The sequence below is a fragment of the Dasypus novemcinctus genome, chromosome 5 (assembly GCF_030445035.2).
Source record: "Dasypus novemcinctus isolate mDasNov1 chromosome 5, mDasNov1.1.hap2, whole genome shotgun sequence".
Lineage (NCBI taxonomy): Eukaryota > Metazoa > Chordata > Mammalia > Cingulata > Dasypodidae > Dasypus > Dasypus novemcinctus.
In genome coordinates, this window is record NC_080677.1 from 154261804 (window position 1) to 154286254 (window position 24451).

General features: G+C 36.8%; 1 protein-coding gene and 1 non-coding gene across 19 annotated transcripts in view; both read right to left on the reverse strand.

Moving 5' to 3' along the window:
• ZEB1 (zinc finger E-box binding homeobox 1) overlaps positions 1–24451 on the reverse strand; it is a 180845-nt gene that overhangs the window by 16530 nt on the left and 139864 nt on the right. For 12 of the 18 annotated variants that reach the window (XM_071215449.1, XM_071215454.1, XM_071215455.1 and 9 more), the window contains 3 exons: positions 23254–23313; positions 4934–5095; positions 1009–1211 (listed from right to left, as the gene is read on the reverse strand). In XM_071215449.1, coding sequence (XP_071071550.1) covers positions 1009–1211; positions 4934–5095; positions 23254–23313 — 425 coding nt within the window. The remainder of the gene's footprint in view (positions 1–1008; positions 1212–4933; positions 5096–23253; positions 23314–24451) is intronic. The other 6 variants (XM_071215450.1, XM_071215456.1, XM_071215453.1 and 3 more) reach the window with 1 other exon arrangement.
• LOC111761192 (U6atac minor spliceosomal RNA) lies at positions 22348–22480 on the reverse strand. Its single transcript, XR_002794624.1, has one exon. It is a non-coding gene; the product is annotated as a U6atac minor spliceosomal RNA (small nuclear RNA).

Below are 24451 nucleotides of genomic sequence, written 5' to 3' on the forward strand. Positions count from 1 at the left end.
CCTCAAAAGGAGATCCTGGTCCTATTCTCACTGACCACCACCCCATCCATCAACAGCTTGTTCTGTGATTGCTGGAGGCAAAGTCGAGAACAGGTAGTTGACCCTACTCAATCATCCTGTTTCTACCACCTTAACCAAGGGGTCTAACCTCTTCTCTATGGGATATGTGACTTTTATCAGGTACATACACAGGGGATGGTGCTCCCAGTCAGGTATGGAAAACTCACAACCCCTTGACAAAACAAGCTGGACATGGCCCAACCCAACATAGATCCTAACATACCCTGTGTAGCTGGACATGTATTTTATTTTTAGAGTTCAGTTGCTATGAGTTTGATTTTTAACACCCCACCCTCACACATTTGTTAACTGACTCTAAAATTAGGGCATAAACTCTGGCTTCTAATTATGATTAAATTTATATTTATATTTATCAGGACTTTGTAAAATAAAGAAAATTGGCAAAAGTTTATTTGACCTTAATCCTTAAGCAATAGACCAATAGGTTAAATGTGGCTTATAATTACACAATAGTCTTGGTTTATATGTCAAACTAGTTTATACTAAGACTATACACTGGTTCACAGAGAACTAGACTTTATTATTTGATTTTCTCCTCAATTTGGTAGGTAATAAGTCATATGGTTTATGTAACCAATATTTATTTCTCCTGCAAAGCATACTAAACATTTTAAGAGAATGAATTCTGAAATGTTCTAAACTTAAGAGAAATATTTGCTATAGTATAATTAAAATAATTAAATTGAAATGAAAAGGATTTTACCTTAAATGGAAAAAAAAACCTTAAGTTTTTCTAAAATAATGTGCATATCTACATTTTAACCCAGAAATAATCAGGTATTTCAAATAATTTCATTGTTATAAGGCTGCAAACAAGATACTCTCTAGTACATGATTTTAATTCTTAAGTATTTAAAAACCCTTGCCCTCTGTGAAGGTTAGGCTGTCAAAATTTGGAAAGTTAGTGAATTTAGCTAATTTACTTACTTGATCTCGTCCTGATTTATGTGATGTCATGTGACGTTCAAGTTGGGTTCTATATGCAAAGGTGTAACTGCACAGTGAGCAACTAAAGTTATCTTCATTCTTTTCATGGCGATATTTAATGTGTTCTTTCAGAGAGGTAAAGCGTTTGTAGCCTCTATCACAATATGGGCAGGTGAGTAATTGGGAAAATGCATCCGGTGTTCCTGTAGAAGAAAAACCATAGATTTTAAACTTAAAACATGCAGAAAATACTACCAAAGCTACCACTGGGTCCCTGTGGCCTTTGGCAGGCACTGTGCTACCCATTTTAAATTTAATCCTCGAAACAATGCGATGATACTTTATTTTATCAAAGAGAAAACACGAGACTTGGAAAGACTAATGAATTTAAAGTCACACAGTCAGTAAGTGATAAAGCCAGGATTCAAATGTGGGTTGTCTGGTGTTCAGAGTCTATATCCTTTTCACTAAATCACAATTTTCCCCTTCTCTGTATGGTTAACTATAAAGAGAAAACAAAAGAAAAACGGAAATGTAGATTATATTTGTAAATGTACACACACCGAAGAGGGCTGTAGCCCCGCTTACTGTCAGGGGTGGCCACAGGACTGAGTGCAGACGAAAATGTGCGGGTGTGCTGGGGCGAGGGGAGTGGTGGGGGAGGGTTGAGGCCTGGCCCATGGGGCAGAGGCCCCAAACGCGGTTTTTCATGATCGTGCCCCTGCTGAAATGCACAAGGACATTTTCTGAATGGCTGGATACATATGACCCGAGGATAGCTTTCAGACAACAAAGTCATTCTGCAGAAACTGGAGCTCACTAAATGAACTTATTTTTATACATGGAACCATCTAAGCTTGATAAGCCTAAAATACAGCACTTTGCCCATTCATATTATTTAACTAAGAGTAGTTGTCCATACTTGATCTATTTTCTCAAAGGTGTTAAGATCCTAAGTGCCTTCTTACTGTAAACATCATCTTCATTTTGAATTCCTTATAGAGAAACAGAAAATTTCCTAACAATCTCCAAATGCTTTGTCAACATTTATCATCTTTATGGAAATTCAAATCCATATAAATTGTATGTCTTCCTCAAGGACTGGCCTGCAAATAACAGATTGAACACCCGAATTCCTAATAGTTAAATACTTTGAAATATGTATCAAGTATATGAATAAAATTAGACAACCAAAACTTCCAGAAGTTTATGATGACATTTTTAGCTGTCAGCTAGCAAGGCAACTTGAACCAGAGACTTCTCTGTTGGGGGTAACTCAAACATGACCCCCTTTTGGGAGACTAGATTAACACACTTGAGGAAAGTTTTTGGAAATACGTTTTTCCCAGTGTGAATTTCCTATTTGTATAGACAAGTGGGAAATCAACAATTGGGACTGTCTCCTTGCCAATCTGCCTAGTCCGTCTGATTTCTTTTAGCTGACTACAATGGCAAATATCAAAGTCGACCACTGAGGGTGTTTTATGACTGGCACCATGATGAATATGATGTCTTTTAATCAACAGCTTCTGCTTCACAGTATCACAGAGCTGTCTACTCTTATTAGGCTCTTCTTCCTTCTTCACCTTCATAACTAATCCCTACATTTAATAAATAAAATACTATCAATTTTGAAAAATGGCAGGTTGCTCATGATATTTTAACAGCAAGTTATTATTTTCATAAATCAATATCTATTGGCTTTTCTCATACATGAGGTATGAATTCATTCTTTGAAGCCACTAGCATAAAATAATGAAAAGTAAATATGAATATTTGAAATAATAAACAAGTTATAAAATGAGGTTGAAAATGTAATGCAAAAGTTCTTTTTCTTGAGAAAATATTGGATTCTTCTAAAATATCACCTTTTCAAAATGAAGGTTATGTTATGTGGGAAAATGTTCCTTTCTAGAATTCTTACAAAAAACTTAAGATAGTTATTCAATAGTACTGAGAAACCAACCTATGCCTGACCATTTCTTGAACTGGCTATAATTTCTTTTTGTATTTATGACCATGAATCTGCTTTTTTATTCAAAACAAAATTCCTTAATTTTTATATCCTAATATTGTCTTTGATATTAGGTATAACATTTCAGATAGTGCTACTTCATATAAAACCTATGGAATATCTCATTTGTGTTCCACTTATTCAGAATTTGTAATATTTCTACTTGCTGGTGTAAAATTTATCCGTTCAAAATTTGTGAAAAAAGTAACTTGGTGGCAACAGCAACTGAATGTATAGAAACAAGATTGTGGAAGGTAATGTTTAATCTACTCAAAAGTTTAAAACAAGAGCTTCTGAAGATAATCACTATTTATATGTAAACAAAATATCTACTTTGAAATACTTTATAGGCTGTTAAATTACACTATCTATCTGAAATTAATGAATGCTTGCATTAAAACCATAGTCTATAATTCAGACTTTTATTGATTCAGAATGATTAGCTCTCCATTTTTTTTGATATTTTATTGTGCCGATTTATAATGATTTACTTTGCAAAACTTACCAGATGCAACCTATGCAATGGAACTTTTCCTTAGTTTTCATTATTTTCTTTCACTGAGGCTTTCTGAAAGTCTTTTGCCACATAAAAATATATGCATATATATTTATTTTTCTTTTTTATTTCTACTGTAACCTAGTGCTTCTTCAGGAGAAATGATAACATAAATGAAAAGGGAGAGATGTGTCTCAAGCAGTTGGGTGCCTGCTTCCCACATGGGAGGACCTGGGCTCGGGCCCCGGTGCCTCCTTAAAAAAACAAAGTAAAATGTACAAAACAACAAGCAAACAAATGAAAAACCACTCAGGGGAGCCACTGTGGCTCAGTGGCTGAGTGCCGGCTTCCCATATAAGAGGTCCTAGGTTCAATCCCCAGCCCCGGTAATTAAAAAAAAAAAGAAAGGCAAAAGAAAAGACAACCTAGAAATTAGTCTACTTTACCAGATTAGAAATATCAACTGTTAAAGCTCCAAAGATGCAAGTACATAGACGGCCACTGACATTTCAGCTGAAATTTAGTGTCCCCAGGGGCAATAATTTGCCTTTCAGAAATGTCTTCTTTTGGCATTCTGGAGGAAATATTCTAAGCATGCTTTACTCCCATTTCCTCTGTAATTGTTTACTTACAGAAAATTCTAATTACCCTACAGTCAAACTTCTGTTTTTGTTCTTTTTCACAGCTGATTCCTGATTTTAGGAAGATACAGTTGACCCTTTGCAACTTAATTTATTTTGTTTTGTACTCCATCCTTTTCAATTTCCTTAAAAAATGTAAAGGTTAATTGATTATTTGAATACTAAGCTAAATCTAGTCATTAAAATGGGAACCCTGGCAAAATCAAACCAGATTCTAGATTGTAATAATTTAAGTATCCTTAATCATTTAACTAACTCCCTAATTCTTAGTGCAGATTCCTCATAATTTCTGAATATATTATTATGGCATTTTTCCTCTCTTTATACACTGACTACTCACATCAGAGTGGATGAAAATATACAGAAAAACCTTTGTCTCCAAATTAGTACTTTTAGAACCAGACAACCATGCTTTGCTTGCTAAAAGAATATAGGAAAAGAATCAAAGGGCAGTCAGGGTCATCCTAGTTCTCATTTCTACTGTCTGCTGCCATGTGTGTGAATGGAAGTTGATTTTCAGGCACTGCTCTATGCATTCCACATGCAGGGGGTGGCATTACTACTGCACATGTGAGCAGCCACTCATTTCATAAAGCTCTACTGTTATCATGACCATTGTCCCGTTAATACAAGAGATTACTCTCTATGGGCACTTGCAATTAATTTTGGTTTTCAAAAATGGTCCTTATAAGTAGAACATGGGCCCACAGTAGAGTAATGGAAATAATAATCCTTTAACGATTAAAAGATAAACAACTGCCAAGCTCCGTTTACCATTTTCATCGTGACCGCTGGCTTCTGGTGTGCCCTGCCTCTGGTCCTCTTCAGGTGCCTCAGGATAAATGACAGCAGTGTCTTGTTGTTGCAGGAACTCTTCAACGTTAGGATCATGGTTTTGTTCATTTTCTGCATCTGAGTCACATTCATCATCTTTTACTAAAAGAAATGCATACTTTATAAAAAGAAATTTCACCACCATGTCTTTCCAAAGCTTTGCTAAATAAGGAATTGTTTATCTTGAGAGAACATGACTGCTTTTGAATTTGTAGGAAATATTTACTGAAAACTAAAAATGATCTAACACTCATTTTGTTGCAATCTATTAAGTCCTTTTGCTTTATAAATTTGAAGTGTTATAAACATCTTGAAAATCTCACAATATCCCTTTTAGGCTTTAGAGACATAGTTCTATTTTATTTCATAATGAACAAGACAGAGAAGGTAACAGAATTGAACAATTTAATTTCTATGATAAAGCAAAGAAAAACTTAGTTCTTAAAGATCACCTTCCCACTGATAAATAAAAGCTAGCAGGCCCAACATGGAGGTGCCCATGCTAAGCCCCAGGTCAGCAAAACAAAAAACCTAAGCCAGTTTCTACTTCCTGTAAATGCCCAGCTTGCCCAGAGAACCAAATTTAAATACAGCCAATCAGTTACCCCAGCTCACTTCCTTGTTCCTAAGCAACCATCTGAAATCCCTACTTTGTAACACTCTCTTCAGTAATGCCACCCAATCAGAACATTTCTTCACTTGCTTCTGAATTATATGTGCTCTTACTTTCCATCCCCTCTGTGGTTTCCCTTCTACTTTCTGAATAGGATGCTGCTCGATTCATGAAGTGCTCAATAAAGCTGTGAGATCCTAAATTCCATGAAAAGTTTTCCTTTTATCATTAGTAACCTATATAACATTTACTTAAGGCTATACTTTAATGAGTTATCATTCTTATACATAACTCTGAAATTCAGTTCAGTTTTGTGAGTTCTCAGACAATAACTTCAATATCTACTGTTGGAAAGAATTCTAATAAGAGTCAGAAGGAACTGAAGTGATAAAAACTGCTTCTTACCTCCTCTGTATTCAAAAACATACAAGGCTATTCTTTCTCTATTTCTGCTGTATAAATGCTTAATGGTGTGGTTAATGAAGAGGTATTTTTTCTTGAGTTAGAAAGATTCAAAAGATAACAGGATGTTTTCATTTTGAGGAGGGGGCAGAGTGCTGCTGAGTGTCTACACAGCATGCTCCCACTGGCTCCCCTGATCCCTGGCTCTGGGGCGGGGGGGGGGGGCACCCCATGCTGGCACAACTAGAATGGCTCACTCTGGCTCCCAAGGGCCTAGGGACTGACTTCTTTATAGGAAACCTAACAGCGAGTGCCTTCACACTGAATTGCCAGTTCTAAATTTGGCCAACACCACTTCCAGGAGGCTGAAATTGGGCCAAATTAAAATGGTGATGTATGGGTGTCCTTTTGTTCAACAGTTAATAAAACATTCTTGCTAAGTCTCCTGCACAGTAGAAGTAACAGAGCACCACAGAGTGGCTGCTGTTTAAAACCTCAGAGCCAGTGACATAGTAAAAATTATGATACATCATTTAATTATCCTTTTCAATATAGTCACTATTAACAAATATTGGCATTTGCTTTATGCTGAGAAGTGTACTACTTAGTTCATGCCAATAGTTATCAAACTGGAGCTCGTGTATTCCAGGGTATACGAAGACTTTTTTAAGTAAACTGGTTTTAAGGGAATAATTTTCCAGGTCCTTAACTTCCATATGTACTCCTTCTTAGCATAATGAAGGTTCTTCTCCCTTCTCTCTTTTTCACAGTATCCCTCACTCTCACTTGTTAAAAGAAAAAGGCAAAAGGATATCTTTCCACACATCCAGAACAATAACATGGTACATTGCCTCCAATGTAAAACCTCCTGGGAGCCAAAGGAGAAAAACTCAAAATACTGTTTGGGAAAAACCTTTATTAACTAATTAAGGCAACATCTATCCACTATTAGCCTTCTAGTCTTTCCCATTTATATAAGGATTTCTATTAAGAGTAAAGCATGGTAATTGAGGTGGGATGTGTGCTCAGATAGGGTGAGGGCAATTTTCCTTTAATGTCCTCACAGCTTCCATCCCCTATTACTGAAAAATTCTCTCCTCTCCAGCAGAGTATTTTCAACAATCAGCCCTAGGTTTCGTCATTAGCTGGAAAAGCAAGCATTTTTTTTTGAATAGCTAAAGCAGTACATTGAGTCTTTACAATGCAACTGCAATGTATTGTATATTTTCCAAGATTAACACGAATGAAACATAATAAATTCTGTAATTCCTTGTAGAGCCCAAGTAGTTTGAATTTTGACAAGGTCATTGAAACCTATTTTTTATCAAATTATATTATAAAATGTTTATTCCAATTAAACACTGTCCACCTTACAAATTGCTTTTACTTTTCTACACCCTAGGTACCAACAATTAAAAACATACAAATGCTAGCTTCTGGAATGATGAGTTTTTAACTGTATACATTTTTCAGAATTATAAGTTCTATATTTTATACATGAATATTGTTTCCTCAATAAGTTATATGTTTACCTACACAATGACTGATTTGAAATGTCCTCATTTGGAGACAAGAGTTTCTATTACTTAAAACAATTATTAGATCTGTATCATCTTAATTCTGATTTCACTATTTGGTAACTGATTCTTATGAGTTTATAATTTATACATTCCTCATATATTTCCTCATTGAGAAATTTTATAAAATTTCTCAAAATTCATGTGGATACTTTAATTTAAATAGAAAAATAAAATCACAGTTTTGTTCTGCCAGAAATAGTCTGATTTAGTCATTGCTATGACAGTAGATCGTTGGCTTTGCTAGTTAGGTTATCAGGGACAATTTTCCAGAAACTGAAAGGGTTAAATGGTATTAATCAAAACATAAGTAGTACATATAGTAGGACGAGGATTCTTATAAAAATGTATTGCCAAAGTTCTCACTAATACTTCATTTTCCCCAACTATTTCTGAATATAATAAATTAAACAAGGTGCCTACAAGTAAGAAAGAACAAAATATAGGTTATCATTAGTCCTTTTATAAGTATTGGTAAAGTCTTTCTGGTATACTTCCCCCAAAATGAGGGGGTGAATAATTTAAGTGGCTGGGAAACAAATTCTTTTGCAAATTATATGGTGCTGGATTTTGTTGCTTTAAACAAAACTGAAGGAGCACTTAACTGAATTGCCAGCTGACAGGGCATTAAAATATTTTTACTGATGGATCACCATTAAGATTTGAAATATAATTGTGAAGGTGTGCAAAGAATCAAGTAACTCAGCTATAACAAAAATCTTTATTTCAACATTTTAATTTGTGAGAATATCTCAGTGCTTACACCTATAAACAAAAAAAACAAACAGAATTAATGTTGAAGACTTTTCCTTCTAGAAAAAAATGTTAAATTATTAATATGTGAAGTAACTGAAAAGTAATTCAGCTCTTGTAATCTCAATCTCATTTCCAAAAACATTTCATTCTTTAATAATTATTTATTAAAATGTGTAATATATTTATGTTCTGAATATATACTAATAATAATTACAATGATAAGTCAATCTATGACATTTTTAAAATACTTAGGAGCCTTGTAGTAAATTAAAAAGAATTAATTTAATTATTTAAATTTAACTTACAGGATGCCCTGTAAATTAAAAAGAAACTTAAATTTTAACATATATATAATTTTGTTGCAAAGACATGACAGTTGATCAAAAATATCTTCAAACAAATATATACATAATTAGCATAAAATTCTGCAGAGTATGTGGAATGGAAATATAAGTTACATGCTTGTGCAGTTTGATATTGTTCACGAATTCCAAAGATAGATATTGGATTATGTCTGTAAACTTGGTCTGTTCCTCTGGGCATATTAGACTGTATTAGATTCAGAGGTTTCACTTTTACCTGATTAAATTAAGATTGGGGTTTTGATTCAGCCAAGTCAGAAGGATGTTGAGAAAACGACATGGCAGAGGAGAGAGTTGGAGTTTTGATGCTGGAGCCTGGGGAAGTAAATACACAGGAGAACACAAAGGAATAGAGACGGCTCTGTGGACAAGGCAGATGCCCCGGGAAGAGAAAGAGCCTGATAGTCTACAGCTGACCTTGTTGAGAGAAGAGAGCAGCTGAGCCTAGAGAGAAATGAGCCCTGGGAGAGAGACAAAGCCTTATGCCACGGTATAGCTGAGATCGGAAGGAGCTGAAGGAGTTGGGACCATGGAGCCTTAGGAGGAAGAAGGAAGGCTGAACCCTCACAAAGACTAGCAGCCATCTTGCTCTAACACATGGCAACAGACTTTGGTGAGGGAAGTAACTTATGCTTTATGGCCTTGTAGCTATAAACTTTTACCCCAAATAAATACCCTTTATAAAACCCAATAGATTTCTGGTATTTTGCATCAGCACCCCTTTGGCTGACTAACAACAATGCTATAAAATGTGGATGATAATTAACAGTACCTCTTAGAGTTTTTGTGAGAGTTAAATTAATTAATATAGCAATGTGGTCAGTAAGTGCTTTCCATCAGGTATTCCTAATATTAGCTGTCTGATACCAAATCCTGTGTTCTTCCCCCTAATCTAGGCTGTCTCCATGAATGAGCATTTACAAAGTCCAATTTTAAACTGACGGCAGAAATTCTGCAGTTTTACCTATGAAATTGAAAGTGTTGGGCTTTCATGAAAGCAATTATAAAGCAAATTCCCAGATCTTAAGACTGATAAACTTCTGTGTTTTAATACAAGAGAGATGAGCAAATACACGGAAACATATAATGATAATTTTGTTTTAAGGTATGATGAAACTCAGAACATATTGTCAAAGTATAGATTATGGGATTATAATCACAAAGTAGAGCAAGTACAAGGACACAAATATTTAATATAAAGACTAAAATTTTTAATTTAGCCATGAGTATTTTTCCATTCAGAATAAAGTTTCCTGACGCTTCCTCTTATTTTTATCCTCCATTTTTTAAGGTTTGTAATAATATAATACTATAAACAAAAAAGGGATGCTCAGAATGAACAAAAGATGTTTTGGGTGAATTTTTCACTCTTGGAATACTAAGCTCAGAGTACAGTTCTCTTAACAATGTCATGAATTGCAAAAGGAAGTGGTTATAGAAAGGGTCTGGCAGAGTTTTAAACTAGTGATGGTGACCTTTGTACAGTGTTTTGTTTACTTTGTCAGCACATAATTCCCTAGAAGTCAAGGAAGTAACAAAAGCAGAGGCAAAACATAAATTTTAAGGCTTAACTGCTCAAAAGTCCTAAACTTCCAATCTCCATCCCTCTTTCCTTAAAGCCATACTTATTGCAACTTTATTAAAATATTTTCTTACTCCTAATTCCCCATGTTCCAGGGAAAAAACGTAGCAGGGATCTTCTTATAGTAGGAGAAACCCTAGATAATGACAAGTTACTCCACCGTCCTATCAGATGTGACTTTTCTTTTAATTTTTAGGGAATTTATGTACTACCCAGTACTTTTATAAACTGAAAGAAATATATTTTTGTAGGTAAGAGCACAGCAGGAGCTAAAATGATGTAAACTTGGAACTGTGAATGGCTTTTTGGTATTACTTTGTCTAGAAGGGCAAACGGTCTTCTATAAGTCTGGTAATATATTCAAGAATCATCAAGTTTAATATTAGGTAGAAGAGTAATAAACAGCATTCTTTTGTGTTAACAAACACTAGTGTTTTATTAATAACTAATATTCAGTTTAAATATTTTACATAATCTGTAGGATGGAATGATAAATATTTGTTAACTAGTATATCTGAGTACATTATTCATACAAGTTACATATAACCAAGTGAAAGGCAGAATATAAAAACTTAGGTTGTAGGTTCCATAAATTATCATTTACTTCATTATATTATTTAATTAATTTGGAATGTATCTTTAATAACAGTACAGATATTTATTGTTTTATGAAACTAACTGGAAGTACTAATGTTTATATTAGAGATGAAAATTTATTTTTGACACTTATTACTATGAACTATACTCATCTCACAATCAAAATAATTTGTAAGGCTCTATGGAATATTCCTAAAATGCACTGCAAAAGAAAAAAGATCTATAAATATTAAATCAAAGAAGACAAAAAAGAAAAGAAATTTTCATTAAAATTAATGATTTAAAAAATCTACTTTGTGTGAATATAACTAACATGGCTGGTTTATAAATGTGATTGTGGCTGAAAGGGATCTGCCTAGGGATGTAAATGTCAATTGAAAGAAAGCTAGAGAATAATCTAGGGACTGAATTAACATAGTGATTCCGGAGGTAGATGAGGATTGTGATTAACAGTACAAATACAAAAATGTTCTTCTATGAACTAGAACAAATTTTTGTCACTATTACAAGATGGTAAGAATACAGTGATGCAAGGGAAAAATATAATTAATGTAACTTATGGACTATAGCTGACAGCAATATTGTAATATTCATACACCAGTGTCACAGAAGGTACTATATCAATGCTAATGATCAATAATGGGGGGTATGGGATTTTTTCTTTTGGGCTAAAGAAAATGTTCAAAGGTTTACTGAGGCAATGATGGCACAACTGTATGATTAAAGTGTGAGCCACTGGGTGAACGTTTGGATGGATGGTACAAGACATGAGACTGTGTAACACAGTGAACCATGTGGTGGAAGATGGACTGTGGTTAACAGTACAAATAGGAGAGCGTTCTCTTATGAACTATAACAAATGTACACAACTAATACATGATGTTAATAATGGGGGGGGTGTATGGAAAAAAATATCAAATGTAAGCTATAGACCATAGTTAGTATTTATATTTTGATGATATTATTTCATGATCTTACAAATATCCCACAACAATACAAGGTATTGGTGGAAGGGTGATGTATGGGAATTCTGTACATTATGCATGACTGTTCGGTAAGCTAGCAATATCTCTAATAAAAAAAATAAAAAACCCAACACTGCCAGTAGTGGCCCAGAAGGAAACAGGGAATATAAGGATACTTGTTATATACTGGCAGAATCCTTGAAGGTAGTACATGTTTGCAGCATGTGGAAAGGAGAACTTGTAAAAAGTAAACTTGGATATTTACCTGAGGAGATTTCCCAGAACAAAAAAACTACTTAATGGTTCAATATACAAAATACAATTATTCTACTTTCAAGTACAGTATTTTGAGGCAAAGCTTTCCATAATTTGGGATTCAAACATCTATCCCCTGGTCACCTATATTCTAGATTTTAATTCTATGAGTTTATTATATTAAGATAATATCAGTGAAACCATATATTATTTGTCCTTCTTTGTCTGGCTTATTACACAGAACATAATGTCCTCCAGTTTCATCCATGTTGTTATACACAACAAGATTTCATTATTTTTTATGGCTGAATAATATTCCATTGTATATATACGCCACATTTTGTTTATCTATTCAACATTTTTTTTTAAAGATTTATTTTTTATTTGTTTCTCTCCCCTTCCCCCCTGCCCCAGTTGTCTGTTCTCTGTGTTCATTTGATGCGTGTTCTTTTGTCCGCTTCTGTTGTTGTCAGCGGCATGGATATCTGTGTCTCTTTTTGTTGTGTCATCTTGCTGCATCAGCTCTGTGTGTGTGCAGTGCCATTCTTGGGCAGGATGAACTTTCTTTCATGCTGGGCAGCTCTCCTTACAGGGCGCACTCCTTGCGCGTGGGGCTCCCCTCCGTGGGGGCACCCCTACGTGGCATGGCACTCCTTGCGCACATCAGCACTGCGCATGGGCCAGCTCCACACGGGTCAAGGAGGCCTGGGGTTTGAACCGCGGACCTCCCATGTGGTAGACAGATGCCCTATCCACTGGGTCAAGTCTGCTTCCCTAACTATTCAACATTTGATGGACAGTGTCCATCACTGGTTTGCTTCCATCTTTTGGCAGTTGTGAATGCTGCTCTGAATATCAGGTAAAAATATCTGTTTGAGACTCTGCTTGCAATTATTCTGGGTATATACCAGTTCCTGAGGAACTGCTAACATATCTTCCACAGAGGTAGCAGTGCCATGTTACACTGCCAACATCAATGAATGTGTTCCTATTTCTCCATATCCTCTCTAATACTGTAGGTAATGAAGAGCTGATGCTTAATTTGTACAGAATTTCTATTTAGCTTGTTCATAAAGGTTTGGAACTACATGGTGGCAATAGTAGTACATTATTGTGAGTATAATTAACAACACTGTGTTATGTATGTGAATGTGGTTTATTTATTTATTTTTAAAGATTTATTTCTCTCCCTCCCCTCCCCCACTTCCCCAGTTGTCTGTTCTTTGTGTCCATTTGCTGCGTGTTCTTTTTGTCTGCTTCTGTAGTTGTCAGCAGCACGGGAATCTGTGTTTCTTTTTGTTGCGCCATCTTGCTGCATCAGTTCTCCGTGTGTGCGGTGCCATTCCTGGGCAAGATGAACTTTGTTTTGCGCTGGGCAGCCCTCCTTAAGGGGCGTACTCCCTGCGTGTGGGGTTCCCCTACACAGGGGCACCCCTGCGTGGCAGGGCACTCCTGGAGCGCATCAGCACTGCGCATGGGCCAGCTCCACACGGGTCAAGGAGCCCCGGGGTTTGAACCGCAGACCTTCCATGTGGTAGATGGACACCCTAACCACTGGGCCAAGTCCGCTTCCCTGAATGTGGCTTAAAGGGGAAGTTTTGGTTTGGGTGTGCTACTACAGTGAAAGTTGGAAGATAAATTGTGGGACTGTAAATAACAGACTATAGTTAAAAGTACAAGAATGCTCTTTTATGAATTATAATGAGTGTATGACACTAATACAAGTTGTTAATAATATAGTGGTATACAGGAAAAAATTAATGTTATCTAAACTATACTCTTAGTACTATTAATATTCTTTCATCAATTGTAACAAAAGTACCACTCTAATACAAAGTATCAATAGCAGAGTGTATGTGAACCTTGCATTTTTCCACAAATTTTCTGTAATCCTCTATTTCTTTTTTTTTTTTTTTTAAAGATTTATTTTTATTTATTTAATTCCCCTCCCCTCCCCCGGTTGTCTGTTTTCTGTGTCTTTTGCTGCGTCTTGTTTCTTTGTCCGCTTCTGTTGTCGTCAGCGGCACGGGAAGTGTGGGCGGCACCATTCCTCGGCAGGCTGCTCCCTCCTTCGCGCTGGGCGGCTCTCCTTATGGGTGCACTCCTTGCGCGTGGGGCTCCCCTACGCGGGGGACACCCCTGTGTAGCACGGCACTCCTTGCGCGCATCAGCACTGTGCTTGGGCCAGCTCCACACGGGTCAAGGAGGCCCGGGGCTTGAACCACGGACCTCCCATGTGGTAGATGGACGCCCTAACCACTGGGCCAAAGTCCGTTTCCCTAATCCTCTATTTCTATGGAAATGTAATACTCTTTCCAAAAATAATACTGACAGAAAAAATAAATTCCTTTAAAAAATAATAAGTTGGGATTCATTTTTAATGAATATTTAACAATATTTTAAAATGAATATTTAACTATTTATTTGGCATCTTAGTGGGCCCACAGATTTGTTTCATTGGGTCATTTTCTTTTTAATTTTTAAAGATATATTTTTATTAAAGTTGTGAACTTACAAATCATGCACATGTGTGGAATACCCATATGGTACCCCTCCTCCAACACTACACTGTTGTGGAACATATGTTACAAATTATGAGATAATATCATCAGACTATTACCACTATGGTCTACAGGGTTCATCTGGTATATTTTTTGCATCTCCCTCACCCCAATTACTAACACAGTATATCTCTGGCACTGATGCAAAAATATTACAGTACTGCTGCTGACTATAGTTTATAGATTACATTTACTGTATTTTTCCCATGTGTCTCCACATTCTTATCACCTTGCAAAAGTGATGTACATTTGTTCTAGTTCATAGAAGGACATTCTTGTATTTGTACTATTAACCACAATTCTCATCCACGTCTGGGTTCACTATGTTATTTAGTCCCTAGACTATTCTCCAGCTTTTTTCAATTGACATTTACATCCTTGGAGTACCCTTTCAGGCACAATCCCATTTATAAACCAGCTGTGTTAGTTCTACTCAGTATAATGTGTTAGGAACAACTCTATACATTTTCAAACTTTACAGTCAAATTAAAACATCTGCATGTATCAAGCTTCAGTACCCCTTCTCTCCCTCCTCTTATCGCCTAATAATCTATACTCTAGGCTTTAACCACGCATTTATTCTTCGTACTTAGTTCATACTAGTGAGATGATGCAATATTTGTCCTTTTGTGTCTGCTTATTTCACTTAGCATAATGTTTTCAAGGTTCATCCATGCCCCAATTTCATTCCTTCTTACAGCAGCATAGTAGTCCATCATATGTATAGACCACGTTTTGTTTATCCATTCATCAGATGATGGACACTTGGGTGGTTTCCATCTTTTGGCAATTGTGAATAATGCTGCTATGAACATCAGTGTGCAAATGTTTTTTTGTGTCACAGTTTCAGTTCTTCTGGATATATTCCTAGTAGAGGAATTGGTAGATCATATGGAAGTTCTATATTTAGCTTCCTGAGGAACCACCAAATTGTCTTCCACAGAGGCAGCACTATTTTACATTCCCAGCAACAGTGAAGGAGTATTCCTGTTTCTTCACAACCTCTCCAGCATTTTTTGTTTTGTTTTTTAAATAATGGCCATTCTAAGCAGTGTGAGATATCTCATTGTCTTTTTGATTTACATTTCCCTAATAGTCGGTGGTAATGAACATTTGTCCACGTGCTTTTGGGCCATTTGTATTTCCTCTTTAGAGACATGTCTATTTAAGTCTCTTGCCTATTTTTAAGTTGGATTTATTGTTGAGTTATATGATCTATTTATTGAGAATGGATCAAACCCTTATTGGATATGTGATTTCCAAATATTTTTTTCCCGTTGACTAGGCTGCCTTTTCACCTTCTTGGCCAAGTCCTTTTAATCACAAAAGTGTTTAAGTTTCAGGAGGTCCCACTTACCCACACTTTCGGTGAAAGGTTTAAGAATCCACCAGCTAACAGGGAGGTGAAGAAGGTTAACCACCACACAAGGGAGCCAAGAGTGCCTACAACTGCAAGCAAGAGAATTGCATCCACCATCCATGTGGAATCTAAGTCCCCTCTTGATGTAGAGGGGGACTGGACATAACCATCCCAGGGGCCACAGGATGGAGGAATAGAGTATGGATTAGAGTGGACTTACCGGTGTTCTGCTGGGGACCTATTGTGATTAGTAATGGAAGAAATTGTAGCACTGATGTGGAAAAAGCATCCATGGTAGTTGCTGAGGGTAGGGAGAGGGAAGAAGAGACATGATGTGGGGGCATTTTCAGGACTTGAAGTTGTCCTAGGTGGTGCTGCAGGGACAGATGCTGGACATTGTATGTCTTGCCATGGCCCACTGGGTGGACTGGGGGAGAGTGTAGACTACAATGTAGACCACTGTCCATGCAGTACAGCAGGGCTCAAAACCGTATTCACCAGGTGCAGTCAATGTACGACGATGATGGAAGAGGTTGTTGATGTGAGAGGAGTGGGGTGAGGGGGATGGGGGGTATATGGTGACCTCATATTTTTTGAATGCAAAATTTAAAAAAAGAAAAAAAAAAAAAGAGAATCCACCACCTGCCACCAGGTCTTGAAGAAGTTTCCTTCCATTTTCTTCCAGGAGCTCTATGGTTCTAGCTTTCGTGTTTAGTTCTTTGATCCATTTTGAGTTAATATTTGTGTAAGGTGTGAGATGGGGGTACTTTTTCTTTCTTTTGGTAATGGATATCCAGTTCTCCTAGCAACGTTTGTTGAATAGACCATTTGGCCCAGCTGGGTGGGTTTGACAGCCTTGTCAAAAATCACTTGACCATAGATGTGAGGGTCTGTTTCTGAACCACCAGTTCGGTTCCATTGTCCTATGTGTTTATCTTTATGCCAGTACCATGCTGTTTTTCCCACTCTAGCTAGGTAACATGTTTAAAGTCTGGAAGTATGAGTCATCCAATTTTGCTCTTCCTTTTTCAAATGTTTCTGGCTATTCAGGGCTCCTTACCTTCCAAATAAATTTGATAATTGTGTTTTCCATTTCTTTAAAAAATACTACAGGAACTTTTATCAGGATTGCACTGAAACTGTATATCAATTTGGGTAGAACTGATATCTTAAGAATATTTAGTCTTCCAATCTATGAGCATAAAATAGTGTTCTATTTATTTAGATCTTTTTAAATTTCTTTTAGCAATGCATTGTAGTTTTCTGAATATAAATGCTTTGTGTCCTTGGTTAGGTTTATTCCTAAATATATGATTCTTTTATTCTCTATTGTAAATGCAATTTTTTATGACTTCCTCCTCATATTGTGTATCAGAAACACTACTGATTTTTGCATATTAACCTTGTATCCTGCCACTCTGCTGAAATCGTTTATTAGCTTTAACAACTCTGTTGTAGATTTTTTGGGACTTTCTAGGTATAGGATCGTATCATCTGCAAATAGCAAAAGTTTTACTCTTCCTTTCTGATTTGGACACATTTAACTTCTTTTTCTTGCCTGACTGCTCTAGCTAGAACCTCTGCAGTATGTTGAACAACAGTGGTGACAGTGAGCATCCTTGTCTTGTCCCTGATCTCAACAGGAAAGCTTTCAGTCTTTCACCATTGAGTACAATGTTAGCTGTACATTCTTCATATATGGCCTTTATTATGTTGAGACAGTCTCCTTCAATTCCTGTCTTCTGTAGTATTTTTATCAAGAAAGGATGCTGCATTTTGTCAAATGCCTTTTCTGTGTCAACTGATAGGATCATGTGACTTTTCTTCTTTATTTTTATGTTCACAGATTTTCTTGAGTTGAACCACCCTTGCATGCCTGGTATAAAACCTACTTGATCATGATGAATAATTCTTTTAATGTGTTGTTGGATTCGATTAGCGAGGACTTTGTTGAAGATTTTTATATCTGTATTCAATAGGAAAATGGGTCTGTAATTTCATTTGTAATATTTTTATCTGGCTTTGGTACTAGGATGATACTGGCTTCACAGAATAAGTTTGGTACTGTACATTCCTGTTCAATTTTTTGAAGAGTGAAATTGGTATTAAATCTTCTTTGATTGCTTGGTAGAAGTCACCAGTGAAACCACCTGGTCCTGGGCTTTTCATTTTGGAGAGTTGTTTGATATCTGAAAGAATCTCTTTACTTGTGTTTGGCTTGTGAGGTCTATTTCATATATCATCAGTGTAGCCTGCTCTTATGTTCCTAGGAATTTTTCCATTTCATCAACATTGTCTAGTTTGTTGGTGTACAGGTGTTCATTATCCTCTGATGATCTCTTTAATTTCTATGAGGTGAGTAGTGATGTCCATGTTTTCTTTTTTTAATTTATTTGCATTATCTCCTTTTTTTTTGTCAATCTAGCTAAGGGTTGTCAATTCTGTTAATCTTCTTGAAGAACCAACTTTTGGTTTTGTTAAATTTTTTGTTGCTCTCAATTTCATTTATTTCTGATCTGATCATCATTATTTCATTTTTTCTGCTTGTTTTGGGAATAGTTTACTGTTCTTTTTCTAGATCCTCTAGCTGTGTAGTTAGGTCATTGATTTTAACTTTTTAAAAAAAAAAACAAATCAGTTTTATTGATACACATTAATAAAGCATACAATATATCCAAAGTGAACAGTCAATAGAATTTGGTATTTTTCTTTATTTATCCACCAACCACCCTGCCCCCACCCCGGTGTCTGCTCTCTGTGTCCATTTGCTGTGTGTTCTTTTGTGTCAGCTGGTATTCTCATTGGGTGGCTCCGGAAACTGATACTAGGACCTTCTGGAGTGGGAGAGAGGCGATCATTCTCTTGCGCCACCTCAGCTCCCTGATCTGCTGTCTCTTATTATCCTTCCTCTGTGTCTTTGTTGTGTCATCTTGCTGTGCCAGCACTCCTGTGCAGGCCAGCACTCCATGTGGTCCAGCTCGCCACATGGGCCAGCCTGCTTTCACCAAGAGGCCCTGGCATCGAACCCTGGACCTCCTATATGGTAGATGAGAGCCCAATTGCTTGAGTCACATCTGCTTTCCATTTCTTCTTTTTAATGTAAGCATTGGGGATATAAATTTCCCTCTCAGCACTGCCTTTGCTGCATCCCATAGGTTTGGATATGCTGTGTTCCCATTTTCCTTCATCTCATGATACTGATTTCTCTCTTAATTTCTTCTTTGACCACTGATTATTTAAGAGTTGTTTAATTTCCATATATTTTTGAATTTTCCCTTTTTCTACTTATTTTTGATTTCCAGCTTTATTCCAGTATGATCAGAGAAAGTGCTTTGTATAATTTAAATCTTGTTGAATTTATTGAGATCTGCTTTATAACCCAACATATGGTTTATCCTAGAGAAAGATCCATGAACAATGAAAAGACTATAAAACCTCCTGTTTTGGGGTGAAATGTTCTATATACCTCTATTAAGTTTAGTCCATTTATCAGTTATCCAGCTGTTTTTTTACTGATCCTCTGCCCAGATGTTCTGTCAATCTTAAGAGTGTTCTATCCAATACTGAGAGTAGTGTGTTGAAGTCTCCAATTATTACTGTAGAGACATCTTTTTCTCCCTTCAGTTTTGCCAGTATTTGCCTCATGTAATTTGAGGCATCCTGGGTAGGTGCACATACATTTATGATTCTTATTTCTTCCTGGAGAATTGCCCCTTTTCTTAATATATAATATTCTTCCTTGTCTCTAATAACAATTTTGCTTTCAAAGTCTATTTCATCCAATATAAGTATAGTTACTGTAGCTTTATGTTGGTTACTGCATGCATGGAATATCTTTTTCCAGTTCTTCACTTTCAATCTATTAGTATCCTTGGGTCTAAGGTGAATCTCTTGTAGATAGCATATAGATGGCTTATATATTCTTATCCATTTCTCCAGTCTGTGTCTTTTGATTGGGGAGTTTAATTTATTAACATTCAATGTTTTTATTTTAAGGGCAGTTCTTACTTCACCCATTTTGACCTTTGGGTTTTATCTGCATATTTTGTTTTCACCACTCTTTTTATACTTGTAGTTACTTTTACTGATATAAGTCTTCATTTCTGGACTCTCTTCCAAGCCTCTCCTGTCTTTTCAGGCTGGAGCATTCCCTTTAGTATTTTCTTGCAAAGCCAGTCTCTTGGAAACAAACTCTCTCAGTTTCTGTTTATCTGTGAACATTCTAAACTCGCCCTCATTTTTGAAAGACAATCTTGTCAGATATAAGGTTCTTGGCTCCAAGTTTTTCTCTTGCAGTATCTTAAATATATCATACAACTGCCTTCTTGCTTCCATGGTTTCTGATGAGAAATTAGGACTTAAATTCATTTGGGGATTTAGGGTTATGGGGAAGAGACAGAGGGAAAACAAAGAACAATTGTTCTGCTTAATGTAGAGAACCCGTGTCATGTCTGGTTTAAGACATTGTCCCCAAAATGTCTCTGTGAAAACACTCAAAAGTTACTTGGGGGAGAATAAGAATCCAAAGACCTCATTCAAACTCATTAATTTATTCAAAAAGTATTTATTGATCCCTTACTTAGGATCGGGCCCTGTGCTAGAGGCTGGAGGTAAAGAGATAGAACAGGCATAGACCCCTTCCCCGGGGAGGGCACCAGCTTATTATGTTACTAACAGCTAACATATTTGTAAGCATTCTTTCTGTAAGAAGGGCAAATACCATTTCTCAAAGAATTACTAAATGCCAGATGCTTTCTATATGCTATCTCATTTAAGTTTCACCAAATAAATATTATAGGAAGTATTCTTTTCCTCAATTATAAATGAGGAAACTGAGCCTCAAAGAAGCTTAGTAAGTTGCTCAAAGTCAAACAATGAGATTGAAGTAATATCAAACTTGAGCCCATATAACCTCAAAGTGTACGCTCTTAACCCCCAGCCCCGGCTGCTCTCTTGGCTTAACTGCTAACCTAGAAAGGGAAGAAGGCCCAAGGGAAAGGCACTTGAACATGGTAAGTTTTGATTCAAGGTAAAAATGGAGCCACAGTCGTTGGTAGTAATCCAAGGCGTGCAGGCCAAGACCATCTGTAGTTGCTCGAAGAGACTGATGAAGCTTCATGCCCCTTCCTCCCCTATCTGGGTAGGGACGGAGCTGCTGGTGTGGGCAGCAAACTAAACCATGCAGGTCAAAACTGACCGCAGTTACTCAGGTAGACTAATGTAGCTACGGTTCCCCTCCTCCCCTTCCAGGGGTGGGGACGGACCCTCCAGAGTGCCCAACAAACTCATCTGTGTGGGACTAAAGCACCTCTAGGTGCCCTGAGAGGCTGAGGGAGTACTGTCCCTTCTCCCCTTTAAGGGGTGAGGATGGAACCACAGGCACCCAACAAACTACTGTGTGGTGACCAAAAGCACCTGTAGTTGCCAGGAGAGGGTGAGGAAATATAGCTCCCCTCCTGTCCTATTGGGGTGCAGAGACAGAGCTACAAGTGGTCGAGTATCCTGCTGAAAGCACCTCAGTTGCCCAGACAGGCTAAAGAAACACCAGCCCCTTACTGTCTTACAGGTGGGTAGGGATGGAACTGACGGGACTCAACAAACCAGTCCATGCAGGCCGAAAGCACTGCAGTTGCCCCAGAGAGGCTGGGCAAACATCAGCCCCCTCTAATCCTATGGGGGGTGGGGTGGGTAGGGATGGAATCAAAGGCACTCAACAAACCAGTCTGTGTGGGCCAAAAGTACCTGTGGTTGCCCAGAGAGGTTGGGGAAACACCAGCCCCCTCCTATCCTACTGGGGGGCATGGATGGAGCTATAGGTGTCCAAGTATCCAGTCTGTTTGGTCAGAAAGCACCTGCAGTTGCACAGAGAGGCTGAATAAACACCAGCCCCCGCTACTATCATATGTGGGGGGTAGAGGGGGTGGATTGGCGGGATGAGTATGGAATTGAAGATGCTCAACAAACCAGTTGTATGGGCTGAGAGCATCTGCAGTTGCCCAGAGAAGCTGGGGAGGGGGCGGCAGGAGTGGAGTCCCAGGCATTTAACTATCTAGTCTATGCCAGCTGAAAATATCTGAAATTGCCTGGAAAGGCTGGTACAGGTCCTGCCAGCTTTCTCCCTGCCAGAGGTGGGGGTGGGGCACCCACCCATACTGGCAGAATCCCAGTATGATTCTGCCTCTGAGAATTTATTCTAAGACAATAATTCAGAAAACAAAATTTAAAGAAAGCCAAAGTTTAGACCTAACCTACATGTCCAACAATAAGACACTAAATAAGTAAAATATTTTTTTCTTCTTGGGATAAAGTATAATGGCATTACTGAAAAAACAGTGGGTAGGTGCCACGAAATAGGTGGCAATGCCTTAGCTGTATGTGTGTTGTTGTATGCGTGGCCCGAGGGCCTCTTCTACCCCTGTCAAGGGGAGTACTAACCTTCTCTCCTTTCATACAACACACCTGGGGTTCATTTTTGAAGTTTACATTCAAACAGTTCCAGCTCACTTTTGGGATATCATAAAAAGGGCCTGGTATTACACATTTAAGATCTGGATTTACGTTTTGCACTTATTCTTTTGTTTCTTAAATTTGATCTGAATCCATTATAGAGGAATAGCCTTAAATAACAGGCAGTATGCAGTTTTAGTCACGTAGAAGCAAATATCCTTGTTTACTACAATTCAATTTCAATTTGTTCTTTGTCAATCAGAGAAATTTCAAGTGAAACTTCTGAGACAACTGCTTGCTGTGACATGTCCACTCAACACATCAATATTCATGATTCTTATCTGGTTTATAGATAACCTATGATATTTGCTTATCCTTGTCTCTTCTGCTTTCTGTCTTGTGGGCAATGCTATGCAGACTCTGGTAATTAATAACGTAATTCAAAATAGTTAGATTTGCATTTCTATAAACTTGGTAAGGGATTTACTAGAAGTTCAAATCATCATACAAAGACTTATTTTTTGTATTACCTATAGTTTATATTTATTATCCTTATAGAATATCTGCTGCATTATGAATATGAAAGTTTATATTATTTAAAGAATGTAAATTTCTGCTAACTTTTAATATAGTATCCTATATTACTATGTACTTAACCATTCAAGGAGGGCAAGATAAAAGAGAAAGAAAGAGACTAAATTCAGAACTCACAAATGCAAAAACCGGTGACACAAAAGACTTGATTCAAAGAATACAGTAAGAAGGAAAATGTCGAGAGAGTACCTGTACATCCAACTTCATCTGCTTGAGCTTCAGGCCCCAGGATTTCTTGTCCTTCCTTTCCTGTTGAAAAACACATAACAAAGAACAGAGGATTAAAAGAGATCCATGTGTCACCAACATTTTAACTTCTACAAGTCTTAAAAACAAACTTTCACTAGAGATATATTTGTTTTTTTCCTTATAAGGATGGTAATATATCCTTTAAAAGTAAAGCTTTTTAAAGAAATTAAGTAGGTAGTTTTACCAAACTTGTACACGTCCTAGACTAGCAAAATTGGTGTAGATTTATATATGACCTTGGGTCTACAAATATTTTGGAATTAAAAGAATCCTGGGATTTTAGAATATTTTAGGAGAGGAGTTCTACTTAAAGGTGGCAGGATTATTTTTTTCACCTCTATAAACTTTATAAACTTATTTTCTTTAACTTTCATAATGACCAATTTAGTAAGTTCAAAACAAAGCAATTTTAACAAAACAAAATTTGACGCTTAGAGAGGTTAAGTAAGTTGCCCAAGGACAAGCAGCTGCTAGGAAAGTGGGATTTGAAGGCAGGTCTCAATGGCTCCTGAGCCCGCTTTCCCCTGTGTTCTTGCTTGTCTGACTTGGGACCAGAAACCTAGAAGGAAGTTTGGACCAAATTTCATTGCACCCAGAGTAAACACTAACGCACTATACTTCTTCCTTCACACTACTCACTATTGTAACTACTGATAAACAGTAATAAACCATACAACTGGTACTGATAAACATTTTCAGGTGTCTGTTCCTCTCCCCTGCCACCTCTATGTTCACATGGACTATCTGTAATATTCTATATTGAAGTGGTTCTGAGGAACTATTTTGCCATATAAATAAATTCCTACTTTTTTTTTTTGGCAAGCATAAAGTGTACTTTATATATTTAAGCTACATTTTCTTTATTATGATAGTTTATTAAGAACATATGTATTTTTGAAAGATATGAGTTAAAAATGCTCTTTTTTAAACTAGTAGCACAGTATAGAACATAATTAAAATCAGAATATTTATAAAGTTACCCATACTAAACACAGTGTAGTTATCTACATCTCAAACACCATTAAGTATGTCAATCAAAAATCTTGATTTAGGTTTCTCCCAAGTTTGATTGTTGAATGAGAACTAGAGCACTAATCAAGTGAGATCCTTGCATATAAATTAAAGCATGTTATTTCTT